Source organism: Helianthus annuus, chromosome 4 (assembly GCF_002127325.2).
Source record: "Helianthus annuus cultivar XRQ/B chromosome 4, HanXRQr2.0-SUNRISE, whole genome shotgun sequence".
Taxonomy (NCBI): domain Eukaryota; kingdom Viridiplantae; phylum Streptophyta; class Magnoliopsida; order Asterales; family Asteraceae; genus Helianthus; species Helianthus annuus.
Window position 1 is genome coordinate 153,844,728 of NC_035436.2, and position 19,321 is coordinate 153,864,048.

The 19,321-nt window shown below is 35.3% G+C and overlaps 1 protein-coding gene and 1 pseudogene across 1 annotated transcript; one reads left to right on the forward strand and one right to left on the reverse strand.

The window, feature by feature from the left end:
* Positions 1-2,959: 2,959 nt before the first annotated feature.
* Positions 2,960-8,354, reverse strand: LOC118491260 (annotated as a pseudogene).
* Positions 8,355-12,297: 3,943 nt separating this feature from the next.
* Positions 12,298-18,869, forward strand: LOC118491649 (folylpolyglutamate synthase-like). Its single transcript, XM_035989581.1, has 16 exons — positions 12,298-12,452; positions 12,553-12,659; positions 12,865-12,930; positions 14,308-14,417; positions 14,524-14,584; positions 14,686-14,769; positions 14,863-14,919; positions 15,004-15,064; positions 15,892-15,938; positions 16,019-16,096; positions 16,170-16,334; positions 17,196-17,420; positions 17,561-17,639; positions 17,882-18,037; positions 18,360-18,517; positions 18,647-18,869. Exons 1-16 carry the CDS (start codon positions 12,443-12,445, stop codon positions 18,704-18,706), a joined length of 1,524 nt encoding a protein of 507 aa, XP_035845474.1. The 5' UTR covers positions 12,298-12,442; the 3' UTR covers positions 18,707-18,869.
* The last annotated feature ends 452 nt before the right edge of the window (positions 18,870-19,321 follow it).

The window sequence follows — 19,321 nt, forward strand, 5'->3', positions numbered from 1 at the left end:
CACTAACCTATGTTAATATCTTAGTTAAGTGTATGTTAATGACTATAACACCCTTACTTGTTAAGAAAATAAAAAATAACAATATATCTTCTACCTTACCACCAATTCTTCTTCTTCTACCATAACCACCACCATCTCACCTTCACCACCTAACACCCACCACCATCTCACCTCTACCACCACTGACACCTACCACCACCATCTTCCCTCCTCCACCATTGAACACCCACCTCCACCACCAATACGTGAAAGTTACATTATAACGTCTACATCCATAGGTATACTGTTAGAGAAACATCAGCGGCCTACAGCATACTGCCATTGAACCACCGTCGCTCCGTCCATCCTGTCTCGCGGTTCCAAGGCTGCGCAACCCCTCAACCAAATTTAGGGTTTTTTATTTTATACTTTCGGTTCAATTTAGGATTTTGAGTCTCGTGGTTCAAGGCGGCGCAGCCCCACACACATTCCGAACCAAAAACTTATAGCATAAATTTGTACTTTAAGGTATGATGATCTGTTCATCTTTGAAAAGATACACGTATTGGTGGTGGAGGGGAGACGGTGGAGGTGGTGTTAGCGGTGGAGGAGGGAAGATGGTGGTGGTGGGTGTTCAGTGGTGTGGAAGTGAGATGGTGGTGGGTGTTTGGTGATGGAGGAGAGATGGTGGTGGTGGTGGTTTACGGTAGAAGAAGAATTTGGTGGTAGGATAAAAGATACATTGTTTTATTTTTTATTTTCTTAACAAGTAAGGGTATTATAGTCATTTAACACATACTTAAATGATATATTTAACATAGGTTAGTGATAAGGATCACCCGAGTGCAAAAATTACAACCACCGGGATCAAGTCTGCAATATTTGTAAACCACATGGACCAATCAGTCATTTAACTCTAATGTAAACTAATAATAAGTTAATTACTGTTTCGTCTCTGTGGTTTGTCAAAAATCACTATTTCAGTACATTAGTTTAAAAATTGCGATTTCAGTCCTTGTGGTTTCACTTTTCGTAACCATTTCAGTCCCTTGAAGTTTCTCTTTCGTAACCATTTCAATCCATTATTCTGTTAAGTACATGGACTGAAATGGTTACGAGGTGGACTGAAATGGTTACGAAAGTGAAACCACAGGGACTGAAATCGCAATTTTTAAACTAATGGACTGAAATAGTGATTTTTAAACAAACCACAGGGACAAAAACAGTAATTAAACTCTTTAATAATCTAATCTAAATATTAATAAAAGACTACAAATAATGCCACATGGCATTCTCTCCTTCAACCACATAAATTTTTATTTATAATTTTATTTAATTAAAATATTTCTTTTAATACTAATAACTAATATATATATAAATATCACTTATCTTTATCTTTATCCTTATCTTTTTTTTAATATTAATAAATCCAATTAATAATATTATAAATATCTAAATCTAATATCTAATAAATTATTAATATCCTTTGTTTAGACCCTTTGTTTTTACTTATTAATAATATTACCCAAAACTTTTATACTTTTGCAATTTTAGACCCTTTGTTTTTTTACTTATTAATCTGAAGCTTTTCATCTTTTCCAATTTAACCCAACTCTTTTTAATTTTCAATTTTTTTCCACCATACTTTCATCATTCCCAAGCTTTTCGTTTCGTTCTAAATTTTGTGAGTTAACGCACCGCAACGTGCGTGTGGGGTTCAACATTTTTCGTATATTTTTCCTGTTTGGCCCGTCAAAACACATCTATTTTTCTCCGTTGACACGTTTGTCGCAACGCACGGGTCCGGATTAACTTAGTTTATTTTTTCTATGTTTTATGTTTCGATTTAATTTCTCTACAATGAGCGTGCGTAATTCAAAGATTTTACGTCTGCTTTTCGCTCGGCTTATTTTTTTTCCTTTCATTTATTTTGCTTTTACGAGTTTTCCGGTGTTGGTGATCGCTGATAATGGTATAGCATTGATACTACTTGACACAGTTTTACGACAACCGCTGCAACGCAGGGGCTTATACTAGTAATAATAATAAAAAATTCCAAAACCACTGTAAAACAAAAATTGTAATGCGCATACAGCTTTATTTTGGGGGCATATTACTAAAGCTCACCGATACATCTATTATGGATTCAAATTTCTATAATGATAAGTTGATAAAAAAACAAAGGAAGAAATAAAAAATAAGGCTGGTATTAAATAGGAATAATCACTTTCAATATTTTGAAGCGATGTAGGAAAAAACCAACATATTGGATAAACTTAATTACCGAAGCTCAATCGTTATTAGTTACAAAACTATGTTCATGTTCGTAGACAAACTTACCCACTGAACGGGTTCCTTTTACAGCCTGCTAACATATACCAAGATTTAAAGCTCCACACACGATGCGCTAATGTCGATTTAAAAAAATAAGAGTAATTACTGTTTTCGTCCCTGTGGTTTGTCAAAAATCACTATTTCAGTCCATTAGTTTAAAAATTGCGATTTCAGTCCCTCTGGTTTAACTTTCGTAACCATTTCAGTCCCTATACTAACAGAATAAACAGATTGAAAAGGTTACGACAGTGAAACCACAGGACTGAAATGGTTACGAAAGTGAACCACAGGGACTGAAGTCGCAATTTTTAAACTAATGGACTGAAATAGTGATTTTTGACAAACCACAGGGACGAAAACAGTAATTAACTCAAAAAATAAACAGGATTCTATCAATAAAGACTACAAATCACATATTCACCCAAAAGGAAGCATTGTGACTATTTTACAAGCAAATCCAAGTTGTTGATCCAAAATCAAATACAAAGACAAAACAAAACAAATTTGCAACACTTTGTTCTTTGCATTCTTTCTACAAACCAAAACTGTATGTTAAACACTAACCACATCGCGATGGTCCCAATCTACGACACGTAATCCTATTGACAATCAACACCTTTTCTTTCAAAATTCACTTGCAATGAGGCAACATCATAGAGTTACAGAAAGTTTAATGAAAAAACCATGATTTGATGAAGATTGCCAGAGCAAATTGCAAGACACATGCAGCAACCAACACGATGGTCAGATCGTTTAACTCTACGTGAGACTTGAGGTTTAAACCAACGAAAGCAGCTGATGCAACACCTGTGACAAGTGTGATGGTCCATCTAACAAATCCACCGGATAACCAATAAAAGCTGGATGTATTCACAACCAAACTGTATCAGAGACGGGGCTATATGTTTGAAACTATCAAACTAAATTTTTTATATATGGAATAATCAAAGATTCAAATAGTGGTTGGAAATGTGTTGGCATTGCTTAAAGACAATAAGATAATTCTTATACATTGTTGAAACACTTATTTTTAAATAGGACAGTGTATAATACAAAAGATAAATGCCATTTTCGTCCCCGAGGTTTGACCACTTTCCCGACTTTCGTCCAAAGGTTTGTTTTTCCGTATATGGAACCAAAAGGTTTGAATCTTGTCATTTTCATCTGACTCGTTAACTCCATCATATTTCTCCGTTAAATGAGGGTATTTCCGTCTTTAAGACATTTGTTATTAAAATAAAAACACTATTAAGAATTAAAGATACACCTCTCTTGACTTTTCTAGTTTATGACTTTTCTTATAAACATTAAAAAATAGGTCAATAGACGATAATACCCTTGACTTAACATTAAAAATGGATGGAGTTAACGATCTGGATGAAAATGTCAAGATTTTAAACCTTTTGGATCTAAATGCGGAAAAGAAAACCTTTGGACGAAAGTCGCAAAGTGGTCAACCTCAGGGACGAGAATGGCATTTACTCTAATAAAAAACATATAATCTATAGATTCTTTATATACATTTGTTGTCTATAAATATGTCATCTTATGTTTTCCTTTAAATAACCGGTTTTGTTGAAGATAGAATGGAGCTAAACATCTTTAATAGCATATCCTTTTATCCGAACACTAAACACTTATTATCGTGACTTGGAGTCACAGTAATATGAAGCTTCATAATGCACGTCCAACACCCCCATATCAAAATAATATTATTCATAATTTTATTAATTAATCATCAAATGTAGCGTGTGGTAAAACTTAAGTGGTGGTTCAAATTAGTTAAAGAACACAAGTAAGATGGATACTTACAGAGCTGATGATGAAATGAAGAGAGAGTATCCCCACATGCACCAAAAGTGGATAAGGCCAACTCTTGAACCGAAATACTGAAGCAACAAGTAAAATCCAAGTGGAACGATAAACGCATAACCGTAAATTGCCATTGCTGAAACCTGGAGAGTAGTTCACATCGAAGCTCCAAGAAATGGTAGAATCGGTTTTTTTACTCGTGAGATATGTGGCACAATTACCAAATGAAGCTATCACAAACACCAATGTGGTGGAGATCCAGATAAGCCCGTATCTAAATACAAACATCAATAGAATGAAAATAAAATTATAAAATGAGAATATGATAAGCTAAGGTGAAAAACAAGAGAATTACAGATCTGGGTTAGCTTCGATTTTCCGGAAAAAGTCACCGGTGGGATACAACGAACTTGTTAATCTGTTGACAACATCATCTGTGTCAACATTGAAGTACTGTGTGTAAGATTGAAACACTGAATGTTCCATTCCAGTTGTTGCCCAGGTGCTGGTCCATTCCCATCTGTAGAATGTTAAAAAAAAAACAAAAAAAAAAAACACATTCCCGATAGAGATTAAGACCGTTTAAAAAAACAAATATAAAAAGATCAAGATGGGCTGAAACTGAAAACAGAAATAAACCCAACAACCAACCTAACACCACACAGCTTATCAATCGCTTAATTAAGATTGATTACCTAGCTATACAAATTTTCTTCTACTAGAAATGGTTATTGTTAATAGCATAATATCTGACTATGAATGCTATCTAAGCATCAACTTTTAACCTAATATCTTGCATTGATACAATCAATGGCTAATAGTAAATGACATGCCACTTCTTAGAACCACAAATTGTATGTTAGCACAATCGGGTAATCTAACTCGTCATCCAATACAAATATGGAAAACAAGAAAAGGGTTTCATAGAGGCATACACCACTAGGCAATAACATGGTATTTCATATGAACCTGATCAAAAGATAAAGTGGAATCAAATGCTATTACATATTTTCGATATTACTCTGTCAAGTGTAGATGTCTTAAGAGTTAAGACTTAAGGAAGCTGTTACAAACCTGCTAATTCAAATCTGCTAATTCAAATCTGGATGGGCTGAATTTCAGAGAGTCAAAATCAAAAGGCTGAATTTAGGGGCTGAAGTTTAGGAAGTAACTCTTTTATTTTTCATTTAAGTATTTCATTTCATGTTCTAGTTGGGAATGTCTTGTTTATTTTGGATTATCTAGTGTTTTGTATTGGAGATTAGCCCCTCTCGAATCGGGCCAACTATCTTAATATTTCAATAAACCAGCCTCTTGTTTTCGAGTATCTATCAATGGTTCCATTGCCGGGAAACCTGATGGTGCAGACCATAGTTGTCGATAGTGAATAGCGACAAGGCATGGCTAGGCTACGTAGCGAATAGCGGCACAAATAGCGACGGCTATTTTATAAATAGCGATTACACTAGAAAAAGATTTTTGAAAATTTTATATGTATATTACATCAAATACCCTTGTATATATGTATTTTACATATATATTTAACAAAAACTAATAGTTAGTAGCAAAGGACTTATATGTTGGGTGTGTGAATGAAAGTCTCAAAAGTGGTAAATACTTTGTCCCACATCGGTGTGTTAACAAAGTTAGTGGTTGTTTATAAGGTAAAGTCTTTACTACTCCGTAGTAGCTTTATGACATGTTTTACCACAAGTCCTACCCGCGCGCAGGGGGGGGGGGTGCAAAAAATGAAATTTCTGATTGAAATTTAATTGAACTCGTGCACGTCCTGCGGACACGAATGCAGCTCCGAAAACCCCAGGCCCGCGTGGGCCAGTTTTTTCACAGCTTAACCTTTATTATTTTTTTTTTTTGTATTAAAGCCAAGGCCCAGGACGAGAGGTGAGAAACTCTAAAATATATATATATATATATATATATATATATAATATATATATATATTCGCTAAAGGTCGCTAGTCATCGCCATGAACAGCTTAGCGGACACTTGGACGCTTCGCCATAAAGCGCGCTATAGCGACCGCTTATGGTCGCAATTAACAACTATGGTGCAGACCCGGAGCAACCAGATTGGAGGCAGCGAAATTTTTATGATTCAATCGTTGCACAATTGGAGATCATTTCAGAAAAACTCGATTCCTTGTTATCCCTGAAGAATGATATTGCAGCGATCAGGGAAGCTTGGCTAGCAAGACAAACACAATTAACCAAAGAACCCGAGGATGAGCCTCACGGACCACTCCCAGGTCCGGTCAAAGAGGAAGATCTTGATAGTATCGACGAAGATCGATTTGAGCACATATTGGGTGGTCAATTGAAGATCAGCTATCATGTCTTGGGTGGTCAACTGAGATTCGCGATGGTGTTTATGGAATCAGAGGTGGTGTTTGATTGAAGGTAAGAGATAGCGTAGAGAAGAAATGGTTAACTAATCAGCATATGGCTGTCCATTCTTCTTATGATGGTGACTACAAGGTTTAGGTTAACGATCATGAAAAGTTGCAATTCATAGGTGGAAGCAGAAAAGAAACAACTGTTGACGGCCTTCAGGGAATTTGTTATTGACTGCAATCCCAGTTTCACCTTCTTTTCGACTTGAGGACAAGTCGATTTATTTCGGGCCAGAAGTATTGTACAAACCTGCTAATTCAAATCTGGATGGGCTGAATTTTAGGAGAGTCAAAGTCAAAAGGCTGAATTTAGGGGCTGAAGTTTAGGAAGTTACTCTTTTATTTTTCATTTAAGTATTTCATTCATGTTCTAGTTGGGAATGTCTTGTTTATTTGGATTATCTAGTGTTTTTGTATTGGAGATTAGCCCCTCTCGAATCGGGCCAACTATCTTAATATTTCAATAAATCAGCCTCTTGTTTTCGAGTAACTATGGTAAGCAGATTTAGAACCATTATAGGTCACACTAGAAAGGGTTAGCGCTACAATACATCTCCTTGCAAAAAATTAAAGCCGTATAGAAGTAAGAGATTAAGATATGCTGTAGATACAGACTACTATATAACTACTTTTCCCACAAGGTTCAGTCAACTATTTTTTTCATAGCATTCTACAGAGTATAATGTAACATACCACTTGGACTTGTGAGAGTCTGGTATCCCCCCTTGCTACCACCACCACCACCACCACTGTTAGGAGGAAAGATTTGCATATTTGCTTCAGGGTCTGCAAAACATTCAAACAACAGGTAAATGTGGTGCATGCTTTGAGTTCATCATGTACACTTCAAAAATTAATTCAACAGCAAGAAAACCATATCTTCAAATAGTCCTACCGTGTTGTACAGCTGAAGCCCTTTCTTCAGTGATGACAGCCTGAACATAACAACGTAATCACATTATCACTTCATAAGTTCATAACTAAACGACAATTAACATTTCATGTGTTTACATCAAACCTGTATATATACTCACACAGTCACACTACAGCTAGTAAAAGTAAACGCATATATATCCGCTCGTAAACATTCAGATAAACCAGTGATCTCCCACCGCCCCACAGAAACAAACATTTCGCAAATTAACAAATGAAAAATACATTTTAATTTCATAAATTAGTTGACACTTGACAGGTTAATGAAACAATGAAGTTGCATTTAACATCAAAAAACGGTTGCTAACTAAATGTCGGTTACAGACCGTGAACGGAATGACTACTGTACATTGGTATCTCCGACCACAAAACGAACATAACCTAACTTCCACTCTCACAAAAAATAAAAAAAAATCAATATAACAAAGTTCAGAAACCTATATCAATAACTACAACAAAAGTGAAAAATAATAATCCGATTACTTTCAACTTATCACACGCAACAACAAAAGGAAAGGAAAGGAACGAATCGATCGATTGGAAGAAACATCAATCGGTAGGAGATTTCTGATAGTGATGGTAAATTAGGGTTAAGTTAAAGTGAAGTAAGAAGATGAAACGTACCGGAACGGAACCAGGCAAGTGGCTGGTAGGAAGGCTGGTGTAGGACGGTTCCGCCATTGGATTGTGTGTGTGTGAGTGGAAGAAGAAGGAGAAGATGGTGATGAAATGGGGGTTTAACAGTGCATATTGATGGAGATTTGATTGAGTGTTTGGTTATGGTGAAATGGGGAGTTTGAAGAAGGAAATAAAAGCCCTAATTACGAGAATTAAACAAACCAACTGACTCAACCAGACTACCACTAGGCATGGCCACGCACGTTCTTTCCCAATTTTTTTTCTTTTTTTTTTTTCATTATATAAAGAGCAAGAAGATAGGTTTTTTTTTTTAAACGTCGACTTTATTGTATTTTTTTGCCACGATACTTCTCAAATTGGAGAGCTCCGCTGGCTCACTTCAGCCAGATTATGTTGTCTTAACCGGGTCTACGTTGGCTTCAGAGTTTGGTTTGGACGTTCCCCTAGAAAACCATACAGTCGGCTGCCACTTGAGAGTCGTTGTGTCACCACAAGAGCAGAACTCTCTGGCGTAACACATGATGGGACGAAAACCGAGTGGACTAAGAATTTAAACTGACAAACTTGCACAAGGCCTAACTCAAATCCTTCATTGCTTTACTCCATCAAAACAAGGCCTAACTCAAACTTATTCATTGCATTAATCTATCAAATATTACACAAGTAAGTATCAAACTTAGGTCATCACTAGGCCACAAGCAAGGATTAAGCAAGAAAATAGTTGAATGGTATTCTTGTCACAAAACAAATATTATAAATATTTGATTAACAAATTCAGTAATATTTTAAAACAAAATACTTTATCTATTTTATATCTATATAAATTATAGTTATAATATAATCCTTTACAAAACATCAATTTTTTTACCTTCAAATCTTTCGCGCAAATCAAGTCGGTAGGCAATACCTTCGTTCTTTTCCTCTATTCGTTGAGAGTCATCCCCACTCCTCTATCTCTAACAAATTATTCAAGAATTAAGTGGTATTTTGGTACCATAAAAAAGTGGAAAACATTATTGTTTCCAAGTTGTAAAGTAACAAAAAGCATGGAGGTATAATGATCCATTGTGCTATGGAGATAGGTAAGGTTTTCTTTTAATATATTAGATCACCCTTAAACCTTTCAAAACAAGAGTTTTATTCGAATTTTCAGATAACACATCAGTAAGACTCATTTCATTGTGGATCGAGTTTGTAAAAATCCAAGATGTCTGGCAAGTCACACTGCCATGTTGAATAGTTAAATGCAAGTCATCTTTCAGCGAGAAAAATGCCCGGATAGTCCCTGTGGTTTCGCATTTTTTCACCTATAGTCCCCAACTTTCTAAAATTACCTGAATGGTCCCCAACTTATCATTTTTTGTTCCCGGATAGTCCCTGGGTCTAACTTGCTTTCTCTGTTAAGTGGGTGTGAAATGACAAAAATACCCTTTCCTTTAAAAGGCCAAACCACAGGGACTATCCGGGCATCTTCTTCATTTTTAGAGAAAAACCCTACCACCACACTTCATCTCCAACCTCCACCCACCATCACCCTCCTCTAGGGTTGTAAACGAACCGAACGAACACGAACAAGGCCTTGTTCGTGTTCGTTCGTTAAGGAAATAAATGTGTTCACGAACGGTTCATGAACACTTACCGAACGAGATTTTATGTTCGTGTTCGTTCATTAAGGAAATGAGTGTGTTCGCAAACGGTTCACGAACACAAACGAACACAACTAAATTTGGCTAACGCAACAAAGGATAAAGATAGATGGCCCAGAGAGTGGCACTCGAACTTGAATCCCTTATTGTGGAACGGGGGTCGATTGTATTCTGGAGGTAAATAATGAGAAATGAAAGGAAAATGATGCATAAACAAGGTGGAAGTGAGTTTCCTAGTTTAATTGTTAGGGAAATAAAATAAATAAAAGAATAATAATATAAAAAGTACAAATAAAATATAAGAAAGTATAAAGATCTTCAATTAAAACACAAAGATACGAACATAAATGAACGCAAATCAATCAATGTTCACGAACATGTTCACGAACACCTTACCGAACGTTCACGAACACAATCGAACGAACGAGACCTCTGTTCATGTTCGTTCATTTAACTAATCGAACGAAATTTCTTGTTCATGTTCGTTCGTTTATTAAACGAACGAATATAAACGAACTCCCCGCCGAACGGTTCACGAACCGTTCGCTGAACGTTCGGTTCGTTCACAGCCCTACCCTCCTCCACCCTCCACCATCACCTTCTTCTCTGCAATTTTCTTTGAAGAAACCCTAAAACACCCAAGTCACCTCACACCCCCTCATCACCTCTCTCTTTCTCTCTGATGATTACCAACGGCGATGATGTCGGACCGGCCACCGTCGTGGCCTCGTTTTTTAGCGACAAGCACAAACCCAGCTCCCTCTATCTTTCTCCGGTGACAAGACCAGCCGTTATCCGGCAACCACATCCCACACCCGCACCTCCTTTTTTCTATACAACACGCACACCTGCAAAAACCCAACCTAGCTGCACCCCCCTCTCGGTTACTCTCTCCCTCAAGAAACCTCTGACCGACCAGGTGTGTCGGATCACGGAGGAGCTTCGGCGGAGCCGACAACGACATTGTACGGATGACAGATGATGATATTGTCGATGATGATGACATGATGATGGTTGACGACGTCGCCGGTGGGATTCTGGCGACGACCGACGACTGTTTACGACAGTGGGATTCTGCAGTGAGGCTCCGGTGAGCCCTTTTCAGTTCATTTTTATTTACTTCTCATTTTCTTTTTCCTTTTTATCTTTTTTTCGCCGGACATGATGATGTTTCAGCCGATGTGATGTTTCAGGCGATATTGTTGATGGTAGGATTATGGCAGTTCAGGTGACTGTGGTGGTGATGGTGGAAGGTGGAGGAGGGTGATGGTGGGTGGAGGTTGAAGATGAAGGGTGGTGGTGGGGTTTTTCTCTAAAAATGAAAAAGATGTCCGGATAGTCCCTGTGGTTTGGCCTTTTAAAGGAAAGGGTATTTTTGTCATTTTACACCCACTTAACAGAGGAAACAAACTGAAGTTAGACCCAGGGACTATCTGGGAACAAAAAATGAAAAGTTGGGGACTATTCAGGTAATTTTAGAAAGTTGAGGACTATAGGTGAAAAAATGCGAAACCACAGGAACTATCCGGGCATTTTTCTCTCTATCAGCACTTTAAAGTTTAAACGATAAAAGTGATGGTATTTGGAAGGATATAATCAGGGTTGTACACTTGTTTATAGGGTGACCGAAGTTCCCCTTGGGTTGTTACAAGAGCGTAAACCACACAGACACAAAGATAAGGGTGTAAGGGGCACTCCCCTAAGAGGGGAGTCCCCTCTCTTACGCATAACTAATCCTCGTGTGCCACGTTAACTCCCCTCTTGAACTCCCCTAACACCCTAAATTGATGGCGGCACTCCCCTCTTAGGTGACTTGGTTTTTATTAAAAAAAAAAAATTTTCATTGGTCCACTCCTCCCTCTCTCCTCCCTCTCTCTTCGGTGACTTCCCACCGCTTTCCTCCCTCTCTCTACCTCACCGCCTTGTCGGCAGCACCCCCACTCTTCGGTGGATGAGGTCCCCGCATGGGGTCACCGCCTACGCCCCGATCACCCTAAGAGATGATGTAAAAAAAGAGAATGTTCTGTCAATCTACCTAGTCTAAAACATTTTTTATTCATTTATTTTTTTTATTTTGTTTTAATATAACTTCTTTTTCTCTGGTATTTTATTCTTTTCTTTCGACCCTTTCTTTTTAACTTAACTTTACGGTCTACTTTCTTGTTATAAACTTATTTAGCTTTTTAACAAAAGCTAACTTTTCTTAAGATATAGTCATTTTACATTATTCATTATTGCACTCATAATTCTACAAATAATAATCTAAAATATATATAAATATTGTATATTTTCATAAAAAAAACTTTATTATTTTGTTTTACTAGCATTAATTTAAATGCAACCGAGCCAAACCACGTTTTACTACAGTGGGCTTTCGGACGGATGAGTTTTTCACGTAACTGGTGACTTGAGTATACATGCAATTCTGACCGTTATAAAAGTGGGAATGCATTTGCTCGATTAAGAGCGTGTCAAATGCTTATCCTATAATTTAGTTGGCGGTTAAAAAAAATTAATTTGTATGCAAAAAAGAATTCAAAAGGCATCTTTCAAACGGAATCTATGGTGGACGAATAGGGCGTTCCCTCCACCACGCCTCACTCACTCAAACCCTTTACTTTACATCTGCTTCATATTAATAAATAATATTCAGATTCAGGTTTTGGAACCCTAGCTCCTGCTTCCTTCAATGGCACAAGGTACTCTTGCTCTTCATTTGTTTGTAGTTCCATTCATTATTGAATTCCTTATTGTTTGCATTTCAATTTGAAGTAAGATTAACTTGTGGATTGAATTCAGCTTATGATGAAGCCATGGATGCTTTGTCTTCTCTCATCACCAAAAAGAGTCGTTCTAGTAAACCAGTTGCTGACCAGAGATTTGACCGGATGTTTGACTATGTTAAGGTCACTCATTTTTAACCATTTTTCTTTTATATTGTAGTTTATATTTTTTCCAAAAAGATAGCTAGAGTTTGAATTTTAATGTCAGATATGGTAACATTTCAAATTGAAATTTGAAGAATTAGTTTAGTTTTGCTCTTCATATGTTGTTGGAATTGGATGAGTAGTGTTAAGAAGCATTTGATGATTTATGGTTCCATTTAATTAGATTTTGGATTTGGAGGAGCCGATTAACCAGATGAAGATCATCCATGTTGCAGGCACAAAGGGAAAGGTAACTTGTTGATTATTAGCTATGATCATAGTTGTCGATAGCGAGCGTAGCGATCGTTGTAGTGCTAATAGGGTTGTAGCGATAGATAGTGATAATAGCGACATTTTAAATTATTTTTTGTTTTTTTAATATAAATAGCAATTAAATATAGCCATAAAATAGCTGGATTTTAGGTTTTTGTTAAATATACATGTAAAATAGCATATATACCAGGGTATTTTGATATAATATACATATAAATAGTTAAAAAAAATCTAGTGTATCGCTCTTTATAAAATAGCCGCCCGTACCTTATCGCTATTTGTCGCTATACGCCATTAACAACTATGGCTTTGACCATCCTTATACTTTGTGACTAGGGGTGTTCATCGAATCAAATAACGAATTTTCGAATTATTCGAATCGATTTTTTTGAATTTTTATTATTTTTACATGAATTCGTATTCGATTCGATTCGATTAATATTTGAAACTCGAATTCAAACCGAATTCGAATAAATTTGATTTAATTCAAATTCACCCTAAATAATAAATTATTTTACTTTCATTTTTTAAAATACTACAAACTAATTATATTCAACATAAAATATAATAATCTGCAAAATTAATTATCTATCAATATGTCAAAACACCAAAAATTAGAAGATAGGTTGGTTACCGGTAGCGATTTAAGTTAGGCAAAAATTTAGAAATAAGTAGCAAAGACTATTTCTCAGTAGGTTTGGTAATGTTATGAATAATAAACTTATCACTTATGGAGGTAGTTCATATTTTGGCCAAGTTTAGAAGTTATATGTGTGTATATATGTTTGTGTGTGTATATACATATATCAAAAAATTATATATAAATTGAATTCGAATTTCGAATGAAATCGAATTCAAAATCATAAATTCGTATTCGATTCTAATTCGATTACTGGACTCGAATTCGAATCTTTTTAATCGAATTCGAATCGAGTCGAATTTCGAATTTTTCTAATTCGAATCGAATTCTGAACACCCCTATTTGTGACTCAAGACAGTATCATGTAGTTTGTAGTCTTGTAGGTAGGTCTATTTTATTCTTAATAGGACAAATTTCAATATAGTTGAGGCAGGTAGGATTACAACGTAGAGTCATATTTATAGTCTTCAAATGGTGTCATGATGCTAATACAATGGCTTGAATTTGACACATATCCTGTTAGTTATGTTGACTAATGAGTACACTTGTTCATGTAAGATGGTAAAAGGGTGAATTGATTATTTTTGTATTGTCTTTCCTCTTTTTTTGTTCCTCAGGTTATATTTACATGAAGCAATCTGGGTATAAAAACAACTCTGTGTGTGTGTATGATTGATGTTATTCTGATTAATGTCATAACTTGCTTCGTTACAGGGATCAACATGTGTTTTCACAGAAGCTATACTACGCAATTATGGCTTTCACACTGGCCTCTTCACATCTCCACACCTCATTGACGTTAGAGAAAGATTTCGATTGAACGGGTCAGTCTTTGAAGCCTTTAAACTACAATTTAAACATCGTATCATGATGTCAATTTATTTGTTCAAATATATTCTTTTTAAGTTGCTATTTTTTCTTCTGTTTCAGAGAGGACATATGCATAGAAAAGTTTTTGGAATATTTCTGGTGGTGTTGGGATAGACTCAAGGCATGCTTTCTAATCTGAGTTATTATAGATTAAATTAACATTTTCATTTCGTCCTTATAATTCGTTAACTAATTTTTATTTGTTTATGTTTCTGTATGCAGGCAAAATGCAGTGATGATATGCCAATGCCAACTTTATTCCACTTCCTTTCTTTACTCGCTTTCAAAATTTTTGCAACAGAGCTAGTACGTTACCACTTTTCTGTAACAGAAGTATATATGATCGTCAATTTGTCGTCATGTTTCTTCTACTGACAAACACATAACATTTGATTGCAGGTAGACGTTGCTATTATTGAGGTTGGATTAGGCGGACAAAGGGATGCGACTAATGTGGTATGCAAATCTACTAACGCATAATTCATCATTTGTTGCATACAAAAAAATGTGTCTAATATGATGTTAAATTTCGGTTTTCAGATTCAATCACCTGTAGTATGTGGCATCACACCGCTAGGGTATGACCACACAGAAATCCTTGGTATGGCCATTCATCAATTTATTTTAAGATTTGTTTTTTATTCAAAAATCAGTTTATATATCTTTGTAGCATTTACATTATATAGCCGACGTTTGAATATTATAATATTCATATTTTATATAAAATTAAGATAACAAAAGAGGGTGTCTTAGGAATAGTACCTAAGACACAACCTCTATTTTTTATTGTTTTTCTTTGCCAAATTTACAACAATGCCATCCAACCCATGTTTTTTTTTCTCTTTTTGTGTATTCAACCCTTCAACTTTTAGGCTTTAGCATTGCCACTTACACCCCTCAGCTTTCTAAAAACTTTGTAAAATATCATTTTGACCCCCTCGAGTTTTACATGCTTATTTTTATGTACGTGGGTAAATATAATATGTTTTCGTGCTTATTTTTATGTACGTTTTTTGTTGGTTTACGTCTTGTTTGAAATGAGACAAGTCAAATATAATACGTTTTCACTCGGCAATATAAATTCGAGTTACTTTATGTTTCAACTCCACTGCAACGCGTGGTACCATTCTTTAACGTAAAAAAGCACTACTTTCTTATGTGCTTATTTTTAAGTACATTACGTTATAAATCCAAGTTGGTTTACGTTTCGACATAAATTTTCTCGGTAATGAGTCAGGTTAAATATAATACATTTCCGTGCTTATTTTCATGTGCGTTTTCAGTTGGTCTACGTCGTAAATTTTCTTCAAAAACGAGTCAGGTCAAATATTTGACAGTATAAGTTCGAGTTACTTTAAGTTTCCATACCGCCGCAACGTGCAACAGGTCAAAATACTAGTTTTATATAAATATGATATGTATGTCCAGGAAATACTCTTGAAGAGATTGCGGGCCAGAAGGCTGGTATCTTTAAGGTGCTTTTACAAATCATGTATCTCAGAATTAAAAAAAGTAGTTGCATTTTTTTCTTATAATTTATTTTGTTTTTGTACAGAAAGGTGTTCCTGCATTTACCGTTTCTCAACCACCTGAAGCTATGCAAGTACTAGAACAAAAAGCTTCCCAGTTAGATGTAAGTTTGGTTTCTCTTAACAGTGGAACTTACAATTTACTGTAATGGAAATTACCAAATTGCCCTGTCGCAGGTGTGCCTTCAAGTTGCAAACCAGTTGGATGGTAATTTGTTAAATGGGTTGCATCTCGGGCTTGCAGGAGAGCATCAATACGTTAATGCTGGACTTGCTATCATGTTAAGCTCTACGTGGCTTCAACGGACCGGTCACTCTAAAGTCAACCCTGTAGATCTGACTGTAAGCACCGTAAAAGGGAAACGCGGTACTTTTCTAGTTTGGGTTTAAATGAATCGGGTCAGGTGGTTCAACTACAGTTAGTCTGTTATTATTATTATTTTTTTTTTTTTGAAATAAACCGGTTTACGTTGTTTTTATGCATTAGGAATACACTGTTTTAGGCCTGTAAACGAACCGAACGAACACAGACATATAATCAATCACATTTTTTGTTCATGTTCGTTCATTAAGAAATTGAGCATGTTCGTATTCGTTAATAATTCACGAACATAAACAAACTTATACGAACATAATTAAATAGACACAACGAACATAATTGACCAAACATAAACGAACATGAAGTAGTTTTTTATATAAATTAGTTATTAATTACGGTAAGTTCAATTCGAAAGCCCATTTTTTTATTACTAAGAACCTCACTTACTAATTTATTATTTTTACACAAGTAGTTAGAAATCCGTTTTGATTTTTATATTTATATAAATATAACTACTTATGTATTTATTAAAATTTAAACGAACATACACGCACGTAAATAATCGAACACAAATGAACGAACGTTTACGAATATAAATGAACAAACAAAACGTGTGTTCATGTTCGTTTGTTTAATTAAAGGAACAAAAAAATTTGTTCATGTTCGTTCAATCGTTCGTTTATTTAAATAAATGAACATAAATGAACTTCCCTCCGAACAGTTCATGAATGTAAGTTTCATTTACATGCCTACACTTTTGGTTGCTTTATGCCACTCAGAGTCAAATATAACCCAAACCGACCTGTTTACCCATAAATTTTAAAGTTGCCACCTTTAATATTTGATTCATTTTGAGAAGTTCCGTTATGTATGCTTGGATACAGAGTCGTTTGCCTGAGCCATATATTAAAGGGTTAACAACCGCAAGTCTACAAGGGCGGGCCCAGATTATTGCTGACCGGGCTTGTGATAATCAAAGTCAAGGAGATCTGGTGTTTTATTTAGATGGAGCACATAGTCCTGAAAGCATGGAAGTTTGCGCAAATTGGTTTTCTCTTGCAGTTAAAGAAGATCGCGAACGAGAAAGTTGCTTGAAGGACTCGTCACAGGTTAGAAACAACAAGAAAATGAATTTATCTTAAATATAAACCGATTTAGAAACAGAAAGTTGCTATCATGGGAACATGTTGCTGTCTGTTTCTAAAAAAATGGTTCATTCTTTATCCTATTAACTTGACTGAAAATGCAGATATTATTGTTCAATTGTATGTCAGTGAGGGACCCACATTTGCTATTTCCACGACTGTTGGACACATGTGCCTGTCAAGGTATTTCAGTTACAAGCATTATTTGTATCGGATGTGACTTATATTCGGTTTAATTATGCACTTTAGCTTTTGTGATTACAAAAACAACATTGTTACAATAATATTATAAAGCTTCGAATACTTACGATCTAGGAGTTATTAAAAATAGACTTTGGGAACCGCTTTGACCCGTTTCCCGTTTCCCGCTTACCTAAATCTTTTTTATGTAAGGGCTACACTGATATTGATATTTCAACTTTTAGGTATTAATTTCAAAAAGGCATTGTTTGTACCAAACATGTCACTCTACACGAAAGTTGGATCTAGCTCATCCTCGCTACCGATTGGTGTTGAAGTTGATTATTCATGGCAAAGGACCCTTCAAACCGTATGGGAGGATATCATACGTAATAAAAGAGGTATGTTACATTTCCAAAACTATCATTATCATATTAAAGTTATTTATTATAACTGCTTTCTATATTTACATAGGGCTCAATGCATAAGAAAAAAGTAACCAATCTTGTTTAAATTTCGGTTTTAGGTAACCAACTTTCAAAATTTTCTATTTAAGGTATTTTGAATATTATTTGGTAAAAGATGATGACATGGCAATTGGCAACTGACGTGTTGACCAAGTTTGACTTTGGTATAACATCTTGTGGTTTTTCTTTGGGTAAAATAAATTGGTTACTTAAAACAAAATTTTGATTAAAATGTATATTATTATATGATTCTCAGGAAATCCGAAAAAACTTGACCCGGTTTCCAGTGTGGGTGAATATGATAATGACACGAGTGTTATAAGTTGCGAAAACAGTATGGTGTTCTCATCCCTTCCGTTGGCCATTAAATGGTTACGAGAAACTGTTGAACAAAATAAGTCTATTCGACTGCAGGTACTTTTTTGAATTGATACATTTTATTCTGTTGTTAAGTTAATTCTCTGATTCTGCTTGCATTTTAATTTTAATTTTAATTTTCATATTATATACATATATTTATTTGTTATTTGTTCAACATATTAGGTCTTGGTTACTGGTTCGTTACATTTGATTGGTGACGTCCTAAAACTAGTGAAGACATAATTGTGACAAATCCTCTTGCTATCTCTATTATTCTCTAGCAAGATTAGAACAGATTATATACAAAGATTCTCATGTTACTTGTAATATACATTTCGATTTGTTAAACGAATGTTTAATTCTGTTAATGTGTTTCACAATGACAAAAGACCATTTGTTCGGTTTTTCTTTTGTATCAGATTTTCATAAACGCATTGCGTTAACTACAACAACTGAACCCAGTAAGTCCCACAAATAGCAAAGCTATTGGTGGGGTCTGGGGAGGGTGGGATGTAGGCAAATCTTACCTCTATCCATATGGATAAAGAGGCTGCTAAACGCACTGCGTTAACTATGATTACAAAAAGTATCGCATTATACATGTTTTAATACAGTTTGATTGGATCGCTTAATTTTCTCGATACAGAATAGACTAATAATAATGGTTTAGAATAATAACATATTCAGCACTAAATCATCCGTGCATGAATTCTCATCAGCTTTAAGTGAATCAAGCCAAGGTCAACATCTCCTGTACATGTCCTATCACTCTGCTGAATACAGTCAAAGTTGACTTTCTCACCCACCCACAAATAATACTAATAAAAAAATAAAAAAAATAAAAAAAAAATAAAAAAA

Bases quoted from the DNA above. Each gene is read 5' to 3' on its own strand.
- LOC118491649 (XM_035989581.1), top strand. The intron at 15,065-15,891 runs GTATGGCCATTC...ATGTATGTCCAG, and splicing joins TGACCACACAGAAATCCTTG to GAAATACTCTTGAAGAGATT. The intron at 18,518-18,646 runs GTACTTTTTTGA...TCAACATATTAG, and splicing joins ATAAGTCTATTCGACTGCAG to GTCTTGGTTACTGGTTCGTT.